This window comes from Ascaphus truei, chromosome 5 (assembly GCF_040206685.1).
Source record: "Ascaphus truei isolate aAscTru1 chromosome 5, aAscTru1.hap1, whole genome shotgun sequence".
Classification (NCBI taxonomy): Eukaryota; Metazoa; Chordata; class Amphibia; order Anura; family Ascaphidae; genus Ascaphus; species Ascaphus truei.
Genome location: NC_134487.1, coordinates 68,661,509 through 68,682,199, shown reverse-complemented (window position 1 = coordinate 68,682,199; position 20,691 = coordinate 68,661,509). Strand labels below are relative to the sequence as shown.

At 39.2% G+C, this 20,691-nt stretch overlaps 1 protein-coding gene across 3 annotated transcripts in view; it reads right to left on the bottom strand.

The window, feature by feature from the left end:
* Nucleotides 1-12,536: 12,536 nt before the first annotated feature.
* The window catches only part of TFEC (transcription factor EC), a 234,662-nt gene continuing 226,507 nt past the window's right edge, over nt 12,537-20,691 (bottom strand). For 2 of the 3 annotated variants that reach the window (XM_075599986.1, XM_075599984.1), the window contains exon 8: nt 12,539-16,272. In XM_075599986.1, the coding sequence (XP_075456101.1) occupies nt 15,916-16,272 (357 nt within the window). In that variant the 3' untranslated portion in view covers nt 12,539-15,915. Of the gene's footprint in view, nt 16,273-20,691 lie in introns of all 3 variants that reach the window. The other variant, XM_075599987.1, reaches the window with a different exon arrangement.

Here is a 20,691-nt window from a genome sequence, read left to right as displayed (position 1 = left end):
ACCAGCATATAGAAGATGAGACGCAGAATTGGATGGAAATATGGACGTGTGAGGTTAGTATTGGACAATACAGGAGGTAAAAGTGTTGTTTAAGAAACTGTACTGTACCTCTAAAATTATTTATTCCTTGTCATTACAGAGCGTACCCCATGATAAGGGACGTTAACAAAATCAAGAGAGTGGTCCAGGCCCAGGCATGGATCGACAGTGGAGAAACATTCCAGGATTGCATCTTCACTGACGAGTCTACTGTATCGCTGGAGAGATTTGCCACCTTTGCATTCCACAAAAAAGGTTGCATGTCTATGAAACCGCGTCCAAAACACCCAGTGAAGATGCATGTGTGGGGTGCCATCTCTAGACGTGGACCAGAATGCATTGTCATCTTTGAAGGTAAAATAAGTCACACGCTTTTGCCTTATGCACTGTACTGTACCAGTGTGCAGTTTTTTGAGCACTTTTCTTTTCTTGTTATAGGAATCATGAATAAAGATTTCTTCCAAGACAAAATTGTGCCTGAGATTGTGGAATACATCACACGCGAGTTCCCGGATGGTCACCGTTTCTACCAGGACAACGATCCGAAGCTCACTGCGTCAACAGCGCATATCCTTGAGCGCGGTATGAACTGGGTGAAGACGCCAGCGGAGTAAGTGCGGTAACCGTGTCTCATTTTTTCCCCACTGTTTTTACTGTGTACTGTAGCTCTTAAACTAATTGTCCTTTTTTTCCAATGACAGATCGCCAGACTTCAATCCGATCGAAATCGTCTGGCATCAGCTGAAGAACCATATCCGAAAAGTCGTGAAACCCTCCAAAAAGGATGAGTTGGTGAAAGGCATACTGAGTTTTTGGAACGATGTACTCACCGTGGAACGATGCAATAAATATATTGACCATATTGCGACTGTGTTGCCCATTGTGATCGCGCGTAATGGCAGGCATCAGCAAGGTAGTATGGTATACTGAAGTACTGTACTGTAGTATTGTAAGTACAGTATGATACAGGTAAGTATGGCACAGATTTTTCCTTTCCTAGTAGTCAGAGTATACAGTAGTTCCAGTATAGACTAGTTTGACAGTACTACGGTAACTGCATACTGTAGTCCAATATGGAGTAGCTATGCAGTACACAATGTCATAATACAGTATGCACCTACTGTACAGTACAGTAACTGCTCAATTTATTTATTTCCAGAGAGAGCAGCACCAGCCATCTGGTTAAAAAGTATTTAACAGTAGTCAGAGTACACAGTAGTTCCAGTATGGACTTGTTTTACAGTGCTAACAGCGTACTGTAGTCCAATAGGGAGTAGCACAGTATACAATGCCATAATACAGTACAGTATGCACCTAACTGCTCAATTTATTTATTTCCAGAGAGAGCAGCACCAGCCACCTGGTTGCAAACTATTTAACAGTAATCACAGTATACAGTAGTTCCAGTATAGACTAGTTTAACAGTACTACACAGCACACAATGCCATACTACAGTACGCACATAACTGCACTAATTTTTTGTTTTCTTGTCTTTTCAGGAAAAAAGGATGGACTGGGAGAGAGGGGGGGTGTCGTGTACAGTCTGTGAACTGTTTGTACAGCCAAGTGTACAGTATCTAAACTGCAGTAACTGCAGATGTACACAAAACCTCTCTTCTCTCAATGAACTACTGTACTGTACACAGAATGAGGAAGAAGATAAAGATGGAAAAAATTATATTAATATATATATATATATATATATATATATATATATATATATATATATATTATAAATTATATATTAATTAATATTATTATCAATGTGCATTATTCATGTTTATCTACTGGCCCTCAATTTCCATCTGACAGAAGAACTTAAGAAGAAGACTGCATTATGTATTATTCATGATTATTTTTATATTTGTTTTTTTTGGTTCCTGATAAAATAAAATAAATATTTTTTTACATTCTTGATAATCACAATCATTGACAACAACCCCCCCCCCCCCACCTACAGTACACCAAAGAAAAAGAATGAATGACAAAACAACATGAATCAGTAAATGTTTTTTTTTTTTGGTCACTCACTCAAGCAAGCAGTGGTGAATTTACAGGCACATGCGCAGTAATCAACTAGCTCCCATCCCAAAGAGGATTACACGCAGGCGCATAGAGAGATGATGCTCTGCTAGGGACTGATTAAAAACACAATGGCATGCGTTTGATATTTTTTTTTTTTGTTCCTGATCAAATAAATATTTATTTACATTCTTGATAATCACAATCATTGACAACAACCTCCCCCCCACACCTACACTACACCAAAGAAAAAGAATGAATGACAAAACAACTTGAATAGGTAAATGGTTTTTTTAACTCTCAATTCTCACAATGCTGTGCAATCATATTTACATATCAAATTCGAGAAGGGATTTTATTCCAAAGCGTTACCGTGAACAAAGCCTCAAAGGGTTGGAGGGGGGTGGGGTTGGGTGAGTCATGCACAGTAATCAGCTAGCTCCCATCTCAAAGAGGATTACACGCAGGCGCATTGAGGTGACGCTCGGCTAGGGACGGATTAAAAACACAATGACAAGCTTCAGAAAATGAATGACTCTGTGGAGGTGTCTGTCGATAAGAGTTTCAAATCCTTGAGCGAGCCTTGTGTGTGTGCGTGGGGGAGGGGGTACAGGGTACAGCTGCATGAAGTTCAAAGATAATGACATACTTTAATTTCAAAAGGCAGTTCATCATAATAATATGAACCCTACACCCCCAAATACAATACGTAAAAACCACACAAATCAACCATGTGCAGTCAACGCACAGGGTCGCAGTCAAAAGCTACAGCACAGATTGAATATCGTAATATCAAGATGGTTTTTGCAGGCTTGTGGAGAAAAAAAAAAAAAAATGAGAACATTTTTTTTTTTTGGTCACTCACTCAAGCAAGCAGTTGTGGGTGAAGTTACAGGCGCATGCGCAGTAATCATCTGCTGTCAAGCAGGAATGTGATTGAAACCAGAAAGACACACGTTCAAAGGAATGGTGTGGGAGAGATGTTCTGCACTGTAGATAAGATAACAAGTTGAAATACCCTGCAGTGCAGTAAATTATCCTGTGTGTGTCTGAGCGAGGGGAGAGCGCTGTATATGCCGAAATGTGACACTGTTACAGTACTGTACACGCCTATGCATTTCAACAATTTTCAAATGAGACATACAGCACTGCAAATGCATGTATACTGTAAATATGCAAATTTACAATTACTGCGCGTGCACACGCAGACTGTGTACTGACATAGGTTGAACTGCTAAGGTATTAGACTTTCAAGACAACAGCTCGTGAACGCCCCCTGAGTTTTTAGACGGCATTACAGTATTGCAGACAGCGCGAATAAAATGCTAATATCACGAGCGCTAAAATAACGCAATTCACTCCGGAAAAAAATCTGACCAAGATTATCAGAGCGCCGCGGATGCAGCCGATTTAGGCTAAAGGCGGCCGCCACTGTACAGTGAATGGATATACAAATAGAACAGCTTAAAGTGATATAGAGAATGATACATATACGGACCTCATAAACGATGTTGGGAGAGAATAAGAACAAAAGACAGCGATTAGAACTTATAAAGGCAACAGCTACTAACAGTAATAGGGCTAAAGACAATGGTGGCATTCAGCCGGTTTGCACCGGTTTGTGCGAACCTGTTACAATAATTTCACAAGTTCGTTGAACTTTGATTCATTCTCTTACCAGCGGGTGAAGGTAAGAACCGGTTATTAAAATTTTAGAATCCCACCACTGGCTTAAAAAGTTAATGTAGGAAGGGACCAATTTCTATCTCCATGTTGAGACCCCTTGGAGCAACGGTCTTCATCTTGTGGGTCCAGAATGTCTCCCTCCAACTGAGCTCCTGGCCTCTATCCCCTCCCCTCCAATGTTGCAGAACATGCTCGATCGCCAGGAACTTAAGTCCCTTAGAATTGCCCTGATGAAAAGTCAAAAAATTATTAGACACTGTGTGTAAGGATTTTCCTTTTTATATTACAGTGTTCTATAATCCACGTTTTGACTGGTCTTGTGGTTTTACCCACATATTGTAATTTGAACAGACATTCTAGCAAGTAAATCACTTGGTCTGACCTACTTGTGCAGTGTATCGACTGAAAAAATGTCACCAGTTATATTTGAACTGAACAGCCACTTGTCAGTTGCTCTAAATTGATACGCTCGGCATGTTGTGCCGCAAAAGAAACCTTTTGCTTGTTTTAACCAACCGTTATGTGCCTTATACTGCACCGACACACTTTATTCGAGCAAATACCCAGTATGTACCTGGCAGATACCTGGAATGCGCCGCTCCTCACCTCTGACAAGCCCCGTTGCGTTTGCCTTCCCAGCCTGGGTTCATGCCTGGCTGATGGGCGGCTGATCTGTTAAATGATAATGATTAGGATTTAATAGGCTGCAATGCTTCGCGTGTCTACCAGATGGCATAAATTCATGAATTGTAATGCAGTATATATATATATACTGTGCAGTATTGCAGCCAGCGGGAATAAAATGCTTCAATCCCTGCTTGGAAAATAACTCAATGCACTCGGGCAGAAAACAGTCACAAACCTCAATACACCCGGGTATACCCGAATTCGTGGGACTAGCCAAGCTCGAATAAAGTGTGTCGCCAGTGTAGTTTCTTGTTCTTAATGCACTGGATGCCAGTTTGTCTTTGAGGTTACTCGCCTTTTTGAAAATTACATTAGGTCTATCTGGGATATTGTCTCCCAATATTGGGTCACTTTTTAAAATGTCACAATGTCTACTGATGATGTTTTTTATTTTCACAGCTTCCCAATTGTAGCTCGTTAAAAAAGCAAAGTCAAACCGTCCTTTATCTTTATTTTTATTATTTCACGGTTTTAACAGATAATTTCTCTCTAAAGCATCCGATTTCTGTAGAAACTTTTGCAACGTGAATCCAGATGGATATACCTACTTAACACACAATGTCCATCTGGTATCAATGAAGGTTTTGCCTTCACTTCTTTCCTTTGAGAAACTATGTATTGTCAGCATCCATAGGTTCTTTCTTTGATCAATACTCATAAGTATGAGTACTGTGAATACTATTCACACTTCAACATTGGTCAGAGTTTTTAAAGTTTCAAAGTATACCATCTGGGTGCAGTACTCCTGCACCACTAGCATAACTCGGCAACACACGCGTCCTATGGTCACCATGACAACCACCGGGTATAAAACAGCAACTGGAGACGCAGTTACGCCCACCCCGGAAGAAGTCGCAAGTAAGCAACGAAACATGCAGCATGTCGGGTCTCTGCCGAAATTATTGATTTAAAACTCCTTACAGCAGATAAGAGCACAGCTCGATTGTTTCACTGTTTCATTGCAAACGCTGTAGAATCAGCTTCTAATCTATCGTATGGACCTCTGACTTGATACACCCAGTTAAAGAGGTGTTAGCCTTGCTTTAGGCAGGGCTGTTTAACTACGCTATACGTTCTCTCAAAACTACCAACAGAATGTCTGCCCTATGTTAGCCTCAATGTGCCTCAATGTGCCCCTGATCCCAACACGGTAACAATATCACCTGGGAAACCAGCACACTGTGGGACTGTCCCCCGTTACTGTGGGTCTCTGCAGAAATGATTGATTTAAAAACTTCGCACAGCAGACAAGAGCGGAGCTTTACTGTTTCACTGCCACACTGCGAATGGGTAGGGCTGCCTAACAACGCTATATACTCTTTAATTTTCCAAACAGAACGTCTGCCCTATGTTACCCTCACTGTGCCCCTGACTTCAACACATTAGCTATATCATCTGGGAACTCAGCACACTGTGGGACTGTCCCCCTGCCACTATTTCACCCAACTTTGATATAGCCCATCTACACACCTACCCCGCTTTCAACAGGGGTTCCATGTGTATTCCCTGATGCGACATAACTTAGTCGCAAATCACCAAACTAGTACAACAAGTGGGTAAAAACAACAGTCTATAAGATGGCAAAACACTCTAGCCACTAAAACTCACCCACATAGTAAAGACACTGATTACAAGTATCTGTACACGGGGTCTACCGGGCTTACATCCAGGGGCGCGAGGGAAGACACGGCAACTGTTGCTATAACAGCATAACAAAGAATGCCCTCGCAATAAACTTTCAGATTTTGTGACCAAACGCAGCAAAACATTTTGAAGTGTATGCAGACACTGCAGGATTCACAAACTTACCTAGGGTTAAGCCTGATACAATAGTGCATCTGTGTGTCCAAACTGCATACTCCAGGGGAAAAAAAAACCCCAAGTATCTGCACACGGGGTCTACGGGACATCAATCAAAGGGCGCGAGGGGTGACACGGCAAATGTTGCCACAAATGGTATAACAACAACTGCCCCCGCAATAAACTATCAGAGTTTGAGATTAACTGCAGCAATATACATTGAAGTGAACGTAGACACCTCAGGATTCACAAACTAACCTAGATTCATGCTCTAAACTACAGCGCATCTGTGTGTCCAGCGGTAAACTTTGAGAAACACCTCAATAGGTATAGTGGATATTAACACTTTCGCTGCTGAGACAAAGTAATCGTGACCAGAAAGTAATAGCTATACAACATCAGTGCATATCTGTATCTGCACTAGGGTGGTACTTACCCAGTCAGTTGCAGTGGATAGCCAGCAACCCATACATACAATGTTGGTATATGCACAGTGGATTCCAACCGTGCACTCACCCTTGGGACTGCATAGTGTCAGTAGAGACTTTAGAATACAGTGGCATATAGCAATGAAGATCTAGACATAGGATGAAACACTTCATCACTACTAGGTGTGACACTTAAGTGATCTATACCCATTTTAGGGCATGTACTGGTACACCATTCCTTTAGACACACACATCCAAGACATTACAGTGAATCAACATAAGTTACATATACTGTATATCAACATCTGCTGAGGGCCCAGAGTAGTTCCTCTGGACCCACCTTTGTGACACAATTAGTGTCTTTTAACATAGTAAATACAAGTTCTTTAATATTTGCTATTTTTATTACACCATCACTAATTTGATTAATAAAATTTCCTAACACATTTATTTAATTCCCCTGACCACATTTATTTTATAAAGGTCTGCGGTGCGCCTACAAAGGGATTCTTTTTTGTACCTCTTTAGATACACTCGTCATCAATTTTAGATCCACTCCCTAGGCAGCACGCCTCAACCAACAAGGGGTTAGAGCGAGGTTCCTATCCATAGCTCTTAGTAATTATTGTTAGAATATTTAGACACATTATTGTACACCCATATATTATACAGTCAATATTATATACCATAATAGTCAAGACAAACATATCCTACATTCAATTTAATCACTAAACACCATAGCATAGTTTATTACATGAACTTCATGACATTACCAGATGCATCTCTTGATGTGTTTCAGATATTTGTATGAGCCATAATATATATCTAAGTATGACATGTGACTTATAATGAAAGTTTTAAGGCCTATACTAAGTGCAATCATTTGGGTACCACTGTGGACCTTCCCTTTTTGCCTTTGTTAGCTATTCCCTGAAATAACGTATGATAATTGTGCTCTGAATGGGAGTGTACTGCACCTATGAGAGGTCCTAGTAATTTTGACCTCTTCATAGATGTAAATAAATTTATGAGGAAACCTACGATTAAGAGTTTATTTTAAGGTAGGAATTTGGAACCCAGGGTGGATGTTGTTCCCCCTGTAGTACAACAGGAGAGACAATTCATACATTCTGATCTAAAGACGAGATCTGCCTTCTACCCCCATCATGTGAAGCGTAACCATTTGGATGTTTTCTTTCAAATGGTCTCAAACGATTTAGAAGAGCTTACACAGAATAGCACTAAGCAGAAAGAAAATGTAACAAAAGGAGAAAAATATGCTCTCAAAGAGCTTATGGAAAATGAAGAGATTGTCATTAAACAAATGTGTAAAATATAATTAAGAGGCCTATGGCCTATAAGGTGATGAAGAGACTTACAGAAAAATAAAACATGAGCCCACAAAGGAATATACAGTTGAGTTTAAAGGTTTGTTGGACAGATGGAGGGAATTGGGAATATTGGAGGATGAAGAATATAATTATCTATTAAAGGATCATCCAAAACTTCCAATTTTCTACTTTCTCCCCAAGGTACATAAAAGTGTAGTCAATCCCCCAGGCAGACCTATTGTATCGCACATCTAGCCTATAACAGTATAATGACTCTGAAGCCAAAGAAGTTCCAGTTCCAGTTTAGCAGAGCCCAGCTGTATTCACCGTTGGGGAGCTGTTGTACTGCTGTTTCCACGGAGGCAGAGCTGCGGACCGGCGTCCCTCCTACTCCCCGTTCTACTCGCGCCTACCGGAAGTCATCACCGCCAGGCCAGGAAGTGACGACAGACGCCAACCATCCGGCACCGGACGAGGGGGCACCCTCGTGGAGGACAATTGAGCGGAGTGGAGTGAGGGATTTGTTTTCCATCTGCCGAGCCGATATCCAACTGCCTAAAGATACCTTGATGTGAAAGTGCTCATTTAATATATTGTGAGTACATGTCCTGCAAGTCTCTATGGTAAAACTTTGTGTTATCTGGTAAAGCACTATTGTTTCCATTATCTCTGTATGATTGCATATGACTGATTGGGAGCTGCTGCCAGAGTAAATACACCATCCTGCCTGACACCAACCCGATTGATGTATGCTGCTGTATGCCGTGGTCCAAAGCTGAGGTGTCCAAAGATCCATCACTAATACAAACCTGCTATTTTGAATCTTACATTTTGTAAGTAGGTCACCATAAGAGCCAAGTCTCAGAGTTTGACATATATGTATTTTTCATACCACACTATGATTATTTTTGTATTTTTTTCTGGGTGTTCCTGAGGATACTGCTCCCTTCCTGCCCTGGATCCTAAACTGTTGTAAGGGAATCAGTGCATATTCCCTGGAAGGTTGAGAGAATTCGTCAGTTTCACACATTTTTATTTTTTTGATCACTTTTATAGTTGTTAAGCGCCTTTTCCAAGTCACTGGGTTTCACATTGTATGGGAGTTGTACCTTACATAAAGGTGTCACATACATAATTTAGGCAGAGCCCGGAGGAAGGTCCACTGTTGGGACCGAAATTTTGGCATTTTGTGCTTTTTCTAATACAATCATGGATTTGCTTTACTTACCTGAGTGCTGTCTGCTGATTTCGTGGAACATGGTATCATACTAATATGTATATATATATATATATATATATATATATATATATATATATATATATATATATATATATATATATATATATATATATATATATATACACACACATACAATACAGAATAAATATATATATGTGTTTTATATATATATATATATATATATATATATATATATATATATATATATGTAACAGTGTTTCCAACCCCCCTCCCCCCCCCCCAATCGCAGATAGGGGCCATTACTGTGTGTGGTGCATACCTGCTGGTAAAAAGAGTTCTGAGTCGTCCATGATGACTTCGGGACACAGGATCAGGCTTCTGTGGTCCATACCCCAGATAATACTTAGCAGTGCAGTGCCTCCATCTGCCGTAGGCTCCAGGGGTGTATGGAGATGATCTCCCACGGTAGAACTTTTAATCTCCCCTCAGTTAGATCACATAACAGGCAGCAACCACAGGTATGCAGCAGTCATCTGCCGGATACAGTCTCCTTAATGAGCTCTCACTGGAGATGGTCCTTGGACTGTCACTACAGGCCAAGGGCACCCGCAGTTGTCCTAACTCTTCCCCACCTCCATAGCGGAGGCAGAAGTATAATCACACTCACACCTCTCTGCAGGGAAGAGCACATGGGTAGGCCCCAATCTCTGGCTCCCAGACGTGTGACCTGTCTTCCTCAGAGGGAAGGAACAACCTCCAAATTTAGGGTGGTCCTGCCCTAAAGGGTGAAGGGGACAACCCCATGATAACTACTGGCAAACCTGTAAATACCAGGGTTTACTGCCAGCCCATTGGGTAGAATAGTAGCCAGGGGGTATCACACTACATGTACATATATATATATATATATATATATATATATATATATATATATATATATATATATATATATATATATATATATATATATATATATACACACAGGTGTGTGTGTGTAGCCAAGTCTCCTTGGACTAACATTTTCCTGGCCATGACCTCACTGTAAGTCACTATAAAGGTGGGCAGTGTGGACATGATTCCTGAGAGGATACATTATAATGTTCAGTGTGTGAAATGTTACATTGTTCAGCAGGTATGTACAATAAAAGGTATAGTGGCCTCTCACTGAAGTAAGGGGGTCTATGACAAGAATAGGCTGGCTTACTAGCCACTCTCCAGGGGGACTGCTCTTCAATATAGTGTAGAGCAGTGAGTAAGGGTCAGGCGGCTCAGGGTTCTAGTCTGCTCTGAAAGAGTGCTGTTTGAAATGGATGTAAGAATGTGCAGACACTAGAAGGATGTTCTGCTGGGAGAGAGGCCAGAATGTGTATACTCTGCATAGAGAAGTGACTGAGGCCTAGTTCAAGATGGGAAAGGGTACAATGATGTACAATTCAGTGCATGTACTATGAAGAGGAATAAACCTCAGTCAAATATACATCTGGTATAGTCTTTGAAGCATGGTAATGAATAAAGGAAGAAGACTTGTCCATAAGGTACATCCTGAAACCTCAGGATCCTCTTGGACTGGAGGCGCTGACCACTGAGGAAATTACCGCAAACCTGTCCTGACAAACCCCACACCACTGCAGAGATCTCCGTCCTTCTGTTTGCCTCACAGGTATGACCACAGCAGCCACAGAATACACTGGTAGCAATACAATTTCCCAGAGGGTAGGGGAAAGAGGGATACATACATATATACACATACTGTACACACACATATACTGTATATATATATATATATATATATATATATATATATATATATATATATATATATATATATATATATATACATGTAGAGGTATAAGCACTGTGTTAGTCGAGCTTCAATAATCAAAAAATAAATAGATGATACCGTTCTGTGGCTAACGAAATGTAACATCGCCGGAAGAAGAGATCAGTGTATCTCGAAAGCTCGCACAAATAAAAGCATTTCGTTAGCCACAGAACGGTATCATCTATTTATTTTTTGATTATATATATATATATATATACTGATAATGTGTGTATCAAGGGGGGACTCCATTTTGTCTGCTATATAACCATTTTATACTAACACTGCCATTATGCTTTTAGTCTGATGTTAACTAACCTTTTACCCACTTAATGTTGGCTGCACTTATGAACTATATACTGTATGTTCAGACATAGATCCGGAATGAAGTAACTGAAATTTATGTACGGTCTCAGCACTTCAAGCAAGAATTATGATCTGTGCCGCTGTGCCCCAGACTGGCCAAACTATGAGTTCCCAAAATGTAACTTTCCATCTGTCACTTTGAAGATAAGCATAGAATAAGGGAAGTAAGCTTTGCACGTATACACTTTCACTCGCTCGCCTATAAAACCTGACTGTAACCATTTAATAAACAGGAGAGGTTATTGACAACGCTCACTGGTGTCCGACTCAATTACTTCTCCTCCGAGCTGCTCGTCTTTTCCTGTCCAGCGCCCTAAGAGTGGGAAAAAGGCCTCCCAGGGGGTGATAAATCTATCCGAGTACGAGAGACGATTCCTACGTATATGAAGTAGAGAATACATTTATATATATATATATATATATATATATATATATATATATATATATATATATATATATTAGACATCAATAGCTACATAAACATTGTAATGCATTCTGAAGACATGAAGTACCTTCTAAATAATGTTATCCCATTATTATTTTAAATGTTTATACATTAAACACATTATTTGCACATGATTTGATACATCGAAGAATGGCTATTATTATACTCATATCTATTTGTATGGCTACATAGGCCCATCTCACAGACAAGCTGCACCACCTTCCTCTGAGAATACTTCTGAAATCACAGTTGATTCAGATGTCAGTCTGAAGACAAAAAGTACATCCCATTATTCTATGTGCATTTGGTAAATTTGTAATGCTTTATGCCCAGCTTGTGATTTCAACCGTGGTTAAAAGAGGACTTAGGGAAGATTTACCTGACATTATAATGTGATGCTCCATATTTTCCATCATGGAAAATTGCTATTTTCCATCTCTTAGAATAAAAAAATCTCATCCAGTTGTTGCATAAAACGGACTGATAGTCTGTGCCAATTGATTACCAAATTTCTTACATGTCACACTGATGCAAGTGAGATTTCCCACCTCCTTCTTTTTGGGGAGCATGATACATATTGCCCCAGTCATCTACATATGGCTACAGGGTAACATTAACCCTTCACTATTCATGTTAATAGTTAACAAACAGTTAGCAAAACAATTCATTGAAAAAAATATGATTTCAAAATTATTTGCAGGCTCTACAGTCAAAGGAAATAAAATGTATAAACATGAAATACTGTAAGAAAATTAAATGATACATTATCAAATGATTTTTTTAACCTTAAAGTTTTTTTTTAATGATACTAGTGGTAAATATGACATGCTATTATAACATTGCCTTGTTGCCAGATTGACAGTTTCCCATATAAAAGACTGCATATTTTAGATTTACAAAATTCTATAGTTGATATAACAGTAAGTGTAAAAAATATTTATAACCCTTTCAAACACACAATCAAATTAATTATTCGGTCTGGCAAAATAAAAGTTTACAAAAGAACCTCAATGTTTCTGAGTTGGACACAAAAATGTCAGTGCACTTTACAGTTTGGTATAATATTTAAAGACACCTTTACAATTCGGCACATTTTAAATTGCAACATTTCATACATACAATATTTTTATCTTCAAATTATTTTGAGGTACAGTATGTGATTTAAGTAACCTAAATTAATAATTTTGTTATTCAAATATCTACACTTTTTAACGAATATACAGAATAGTATACTGTGTAGTCTTCAATGAGATTTTAATTACATCTTAAAGCAGAGGAACATCAGTTATTTGAACTGTCGCAAAAAAAACGGTGATTTCAAAACCTATCTATAGGGATCCGTACCCACATTGGATAATTATTGCAGGAATATGCAATTCAATGAGTCTAACAAAAAGGGTTAAGGCACGTACAGAAATTACTAAACACCTTTCTGCCAATGCTGGAAGACAGCGTCGGACACATACAATTGCATGGGTCTGCTTGAAGATGATGTAACACCATTAAGTATATATGGCACAAAATGGCTTGGGTATATTTGGAAATCCCTGATACTTAATAAACCTACAAGGCCTACAGTACATGGAAATATGCAATGTGATGGTTTACTTATCACCTATAAACTGGTTCATTACTGGGACTTATTACCTATAAACTGGTTCATTACTGGGACAAAAACAGAAATAAAGCATTGGTTGTTTTTTACTTGCTTGTTCTATCCCTCTATCAGTTCACAGATATTTGAGTTTGCTCTGTATTAACTCTGTGTTTAAATGCCAGTTTAATGTCCCATGAGTAGACATTTGCAAACTTTTCGGTGAGATTTGCGAGTCAGACAAAGTTTGCCTTTTTTCACATGTTTGCGATAACACAAACCATTAAAAGTCAATGTGTAAGGTCATATGTGGCCCTTTACATATTGCCATTTAGTGCCATTTTCACTACATTGTTGTGAAAAGTGGAAGAATTGTGGCAAAATTAGTAACATTTCAAAGAGTAAAATGTAAAAAAATACAATCGAAATTTAGAAAAAAGAAGGCAGAAATAATTTGTGAAGCAGGTTTGCAGATATTGGCACATCTATTTTCTACCAAGATTTTCTATCAATCTAATCTCGAGCAAGATTCTGTCTGTGAATGTATCCTGCATTAGTCCTCACTTACTGACCTTTTATTTTCTCTCTTGAGCAAAGAGTAACTTAAGCCAAGGACTCTGGGTCACCAAGAGACAATGCACTCCAATTATTGGTACATGTTAGAAGATAAACAACATACAACGGTTTCATTTTAAATAGAGATTATTGATGTAAAAGCTGAAACCTGCTGATGCTGTCTACATACATAGGTACACTGGTTTTAGAAGGAATATCATTAGTCGGATATTAAAATATCCCTACCTCATTTCAAAACTTGGACTGCATAGATGTGTGATGAGCATGAGCCAACTGACATTAATTTATTAAAGTGTGTTACCTGTAGACATTACAGACAACCCCTACAATTAGTAGCTAGAGTGATCTTACTGCGGGTAACAGTATGTGCTAATATTCTACTAAACAGTGTATAGCAACAAGCGCACACAATGAGGATAATATATTTCTGTAATTATTCTGTCATTCAGTCCCCTAATGGACTTATTTGGGACAAAAAGGGCCAGAAAAGGGACTGAAACATTGACAGTAATTAAATGTATTCTTCACACTCACTGTCTCATTACTTTATTACAAGGCCATATAAAAACTTTATTTTACCCATTTCTAATCACTGCCTTTTTTATTCAAGTATGTATAAGATCTACATAACTAGATTTAATGAACTCATTGTTATAATTTTGCCTCGGCATTGTAGCTAGAAGACTTTGCTGATTTGGCACTTTAATCTGCAACACCAGTGGTGCGCAAAGTTGGGGTGCGCCCCTCAGGGGGGTGGGAGAATTTCCAGGGGGGGGCACGGTGGCTACAGAGGTCCCACACTCTCCCCTAAGGTACTTAAATTAAGTGCCGGGGGGACCGTGTGAGGCCTCTGCAGCTTCTCCTACCTGATTTGACGCCGCGGGATCACGTGACGTCAAGTTGCCATGGTAACGTGACGTCACATGACCAGTGACGTCATTTGATGCCGGAGGAGAGGGTGCTCGAGGCAGGAGGTAAGGAGGCGGGGGGGGGGGGGGGCGCAAGTTAAAAACTTTGCTCACCCCTGTGCTATACCACGTTGTGTTCACTGTATCTGCATAGTAACAGAACATTTTTTACAAATATATATTTTTTTATTTTTGCCAAAATAAATCTGCTTCTCCTCACTCACAAAACCATAGTGTGCGACATAAACAGTATAGATTTTTTGGAGGAATGTAAAGGATTTCACATATCTCCGATTTTGAAAACAACTAAAAGCCCATCAAAAATCTGTAATGCATAGAAACAGTGACTAACAAGGCTTGACTACAGTATCTTTACTTCTGTAGCTCTATTGAAAGAAATTTAGAAAAAAAATGCCAAAAGTGCAATTTTAACAGTTTTAACTTATTGTTTATACGCCTATAATCTTCTGTAAATCCCTGTGGTCTGTATGTGCCGGTGTGTTCTATGTTGATACCATGTACATATAAAATATTTTAATGTAAAAATCTAATACAAATAAAAAATATTAAACAAATTAATCTAAATGAGTATAATTGCAAAGCCGTTATCATTTTGTTTGTACATCATCCATTTACTGTCTTGTTTTACATGACTGCTTTAAGAGCATTAACAATAATATCCCCTGCATTTATCAAAATTAAGAGAAAATCCAGCATTGGAAGACATCTTATGGTCTAGTCAATTGACTAGATGTAAAGTGTATTCCAGCATTGTGTGTTTTATGAAATGCACTGTTTAGTAAATATGGCCTTGTATGTAGGAAAACATGTTATGTAACGTCGAGCTATAAAAAATGCACTCCCTCCTTACATTGAAAAGAAATGGTATTTGCTATATTATAGTCTTTGTGAATAACTTTTGAGTTGCTCCAGAACCAAACCAGTCACAGCTACAGTACGTACTGTATCATGTAAGTTTGTTATTTCTTTTTTTGATTATGCTTATTTAAGTTTTAGAGCTCATCGTCATCATCTGTGCTGAAACTACTTCTCCTGCTGCTACCTTTAGATAGGTCGGGGGATGTTGCAGACAGGAAGGGATCCGTTCCAAATGGAGACATTTCTTCTAACATTTGTTCCTTTAAAGCAGCACTGAACGATAAATCTGTGAAGTGTGAGAGAGGATCAGAAAAGGCAGTAGATCCATCACACAGGCCAGTGCTTTGTCCAAGAGACAGAGGAAGCTGATTAACATAATCCTCTGAAATGTCTTCTCCATATGTTTGTTGCTTGATGACTTGTGAGGCTTGTTCTGCTGTACAAAGGGCTGGCATTGAGAGACCATGAGCTCGAGCCTGCATTTCAAGTTCCTAAAATAAAAAAAATTATTAATGGTAATTCACAGAAAACATACAATGTATCACAAAGGCTTATAGGGAAATATGCTATGTGAGGGTTAACTCGTGTATGTACAGTATGTATGTTTTTATTTATATAGCGCCATTAATGTACATAGCGCTTTACAGTAGTAATACATGTGACAATCATATAAATAACAAATAATACAAATAACAGATCATGGGAACAAGTGCTTCAGACATAAAAGTTAAATTTTGAAAGAGGAGTCCCTGGTCCGAAGAGCTTACAATCTAATTGGTAGAATGTACTGAGACAGTAGGAGGGCATTCTGGTAAGTGTTTCTGCAGGGGACCAAGCTTAATATACTGCATCATGTGTATAGTTTTAGCCACGGTGCTACTCATATGCTTCTTTAAGCATGTTGGTCTTAAGGTGGGTCTTAAAGATGGATTGAGAGGGTGCTAGTCAGGTGTTGAGGGGAAGGGCATTCCAGAGGTGCGGGGCAGTCAGTGAGAAAGGTTTAAGGTGGGAGAGGGCTTCAGATACAAAGGGGGTAGAGAGAAGGCATCCTTGAGCAGAACGCAAGAGTCGGGATGGTGCATAGCGAGAAATTAGGGCTGAGTTGTAGTGAGGGGCAGAAGAGTGTAATGCTTTAAAAGTGAGGAGGAGAATTGAGTGTGAGATGCGAGATTTGATAGGAAACCAGGAGAGTGATTTAGCAGAGGAGACACCGAGACAGATTTAGGAAAGAGTAGAGTGATTCTGGCAGCAGCATTTAGGATAGATTGTAGGGAAGACAGGTGAGAGGCAGGATGGCCAGAAAGCAGGAGGTTACAGTAATCGAGACTGGAGAGAATGAGAGCCTGAGTCAGAGTCTTAGCAGTCGAACAACAGAGGAAAGGGCGTATCTTTGTAATATTGTGGAGGAAAAAGTGACAGGTTTTAGATACGTTTTGTATGGGAGAGGAGTCGAGAATGCTCCCTAGGCAGCGTGCTTGGGGTACTGGGTGAATGATAGTACTTCCAACAGTAATGTGGAAGGAGGTTGTAGGGCTAAGTTTGATATGATATGTGATATGATATGTGATTAGGTCACCTTGAGAGTGTGTACAGAGAAAAGAGAAGAGGTCCCAGGATAGAGCCCTAGGGGACCCCCACAGAGAGATTGATAGAGAAGGAGGAGGTATTAGCAGAAGAGACCCTGAAAGTACGATGGGAAAGTGAAGAGGAGATCCAGGATACATCTTTGTTATGAATACCAAGAGTATTGAGAATTTGAAGGAGCAGAGGGTGGTACACGGTGTCAAATGCTGCAGAGAGGTCGAGTAATATGAGCAGAGTATAATGACCTCTGTCTTTGGCAGCATGGAGGTCATTAATTATTATAGTGAGGGCTGTTTCATTCGAGTGAGCAGTGCGGAAGACAGATTGTCTAGGAGGGAATAGGTGCTGAGAAAGTGGAGCAAGCAAGAGAATACAAGACATTCAAGGTGTTTAGAGGCAATAGGCAGGAGGGAGACAGGTCGATAGTTAGAAAGACAGGTAGGGTCAAGCTTGCTGTTTTTGAGTAATGGTATAACTGTTGCATCAAAGTCCCTATAAACTGGTTCATTACTGGAGCAAAAACAGAACACGGTTAAGTAAGGACGATAAAACAAAAGAACGCGTGGGTTTACATTTGATGAAAATACACTCTCATGTTAAATACTTAAAGTACAAATACATGTGAAATGCACTGTAAATTGAAATCAAAACACACATACAGTACTTGAAATACGTGAACCAATCTGCTAAAATCTCAAAACAACTGGAGGTATTGTTGCTGTTATTTCTGTTTGTAGCAAATCTAACAAGTCTGCATTACTGTAACATCTTTATAGGTATTTATCTTGTGTATCTGGAGTATACGCTTGCATTTAGAGGGGAAAAAAGATGTACTGTACAGACTTCATATTGAAAGGTCATATTTAATTGAGTACATTAACACTAAGAAAATGTAAACTTAAACTAACTTGGGTAGAAATTAATGCTGACGAATTTGCATAGGAAACACTAACATTATTATTATTTTTTTATCTTTCCTATAAAAAAAACTCCCAGAAATTTAAATTCAGACTAGTATCTTAATATTTCCATAATGGATGGATACAGTCCATATATTCATGACCACAAAGAGGTTCCATTTTTAAAGTTGTATTTGTTAGATTTTTTTTTATGTTCAGCCCAGTAGAGCACTGTATATACAGTAAATAACTGAAGCACTGTCTATAGATTTTAAATCTATAGATTTAAAAAATATATATCTTTAAAGAATGGCTGCTATTTTATACAATTGAAACATTTATTTTATGAATCACGTTATTTATACTGTCCAAAATAATTATGATTCATAGTGTTAGGACCTGCTTTGGTCATGCCTTGTAAGTGGCAGCAGGCTTAAGACGCTTTGGCCAAAGGGTTAAACTAAATGACCCTTTTTACAAGAGATATATAGGTATTGCACTGTGTATTTTTGTCACAATGGCAGTAGCTTTGGGAAATTTTGTTTTTTGTTGAATCTAGTAATGGCAATCTGATTTAGCTCAGAATCAGTTATGTGTTCTGCACAGTTAGGATTTCTGACCTATGTTTGCAAAACTTTGATAATATCTTAAATTATGAAATACTGTTAAAAAATGCTACTTAAGGTGTGATATTGACAAGTGCTTTCACTTTGCTGCAGCTCCAATAAACTGTTGATAAATTGGATAGGTGTTTATTCTTTTTCCTTTTGTTTTTATCAAATATCTATAGGATCAACCAAGAGTTTATTCAGTAGATTAACACAACCTCTAATGCATACAAGCATCCATTATTGATTTGATTTCTAATTGACGTCATGGCTATCAGGTTTATTTCTCTTAACTTTTTCACTGCTAAAAACCCAACAGCACCAGAGTGCCACCAGACTTCTGGGATCAAGATTACATAATTCCGCCTAGAAACAGTACCATCATGTTCTCTGAATAAAAGTGTTACTGGCTAAAACCCAGAGAACATCATGCTGGAAGACATCTTATGGGTCCAATCATAAAGGTTGATATTTCTTCAGCAGTATTTCTCCATAAAACAGTGGTGGCCCTCCTCCAAAGCGTAGCGACGTCAGCATCGCATTGTTACTGCACCGACACACTTTATTCGAGCAAATACCCGGTATGTACCTGGCAGATACCTGGAATGCGCCACTCCTCACCTCTGACAAGCCCCGTTGCATTTGCCTTCCCAGCCTGGGTTCATGCCTGGCTGACGGGCGGCTGATCTGTTAAATGATAATGATTAGGATTTAATAGGCTGCAAAGCTTCGCGTGTCTACCAGATGGCATAAATTCATGAATTGTAATGCAGTATATATATATATATACTGTGCAGTATTGCAGCCAGCGGGAATAAAATGCTTCAATCCCTGCTTGGAAAATAACTCAATGCACTCGGGCAGAAAACAGTCACAAACCTCAATACACCCGGGTATACCCGAATTCGTGGGACTAGCCAAGCTCGAATAAAGTGTGTCGCCAGTGTATGTGTTGTGGCAGCATCATTTGATGTCGGCTCGCCATGACAATGATGCTGTAGGAAGGGGGCCGCTCCGAATAAGGTAAGATCACCTCTCAACACATACACGCAAAAAAATTGCCTCTCCCTCCAAAAAAGTGCTCTAGGCTATAGCCTAGTCAGCCTTATGTGAAATTCACCTCTGGTTGTGTCTCTGATCACCCCTTCCTTAAATCTCTTCTGACTGCCCATTGTAATGTACACTGTAATTACAAGATTATTTTTCTCACGCCTACACACACAGCTCCTTCTAATCTTCTACTGTTCCCAAATTTGCCATTTGTGATTTTCATTATTTTACTACTTGTTTTACTTCTTATTCCTCACCTCTGAAATCCCAGGATGTGCTCTTCAAATAGTAGTTAGGATTTCAAGCCTACTGCTGCGGCCACCTTTATTCTAACACTTACCCGGATTTATCCAGGCATTTTCTCCGTTTGTATTGGAGTTTCCCGCACGGCGGCCGCATCATCAGATAAGCGCTAATGGCGCTTATCATTAAAAGCGCCCGAGGCGTGGAAAACCGGCCAAAAAGAAGCCGAGAGCCTCCGCGGTTTTAAAATTCCCGCGGTGGCGGCCGCATTAGGATAAAGGCGGCCGCCACTGTATATTTGCAAAGCTTCAACCCCATTTTCAATTCTGAAACTATCTTAAAAGTATTAATAATGCTGTGAAATTGTAAAGAGTTTTAACTTTGCTGAAACCCATTCTAACTTATCGAAACTTTTGCGCTATTCTCGGAAGGTAGATATTTAGAAAGCCTCGATAAGTTGGTTAAAACGTGCTGCAAAAGCATTTTTTTGTGATTTCGGGCTCCTGGCCAGACATGCTGTGTGGTT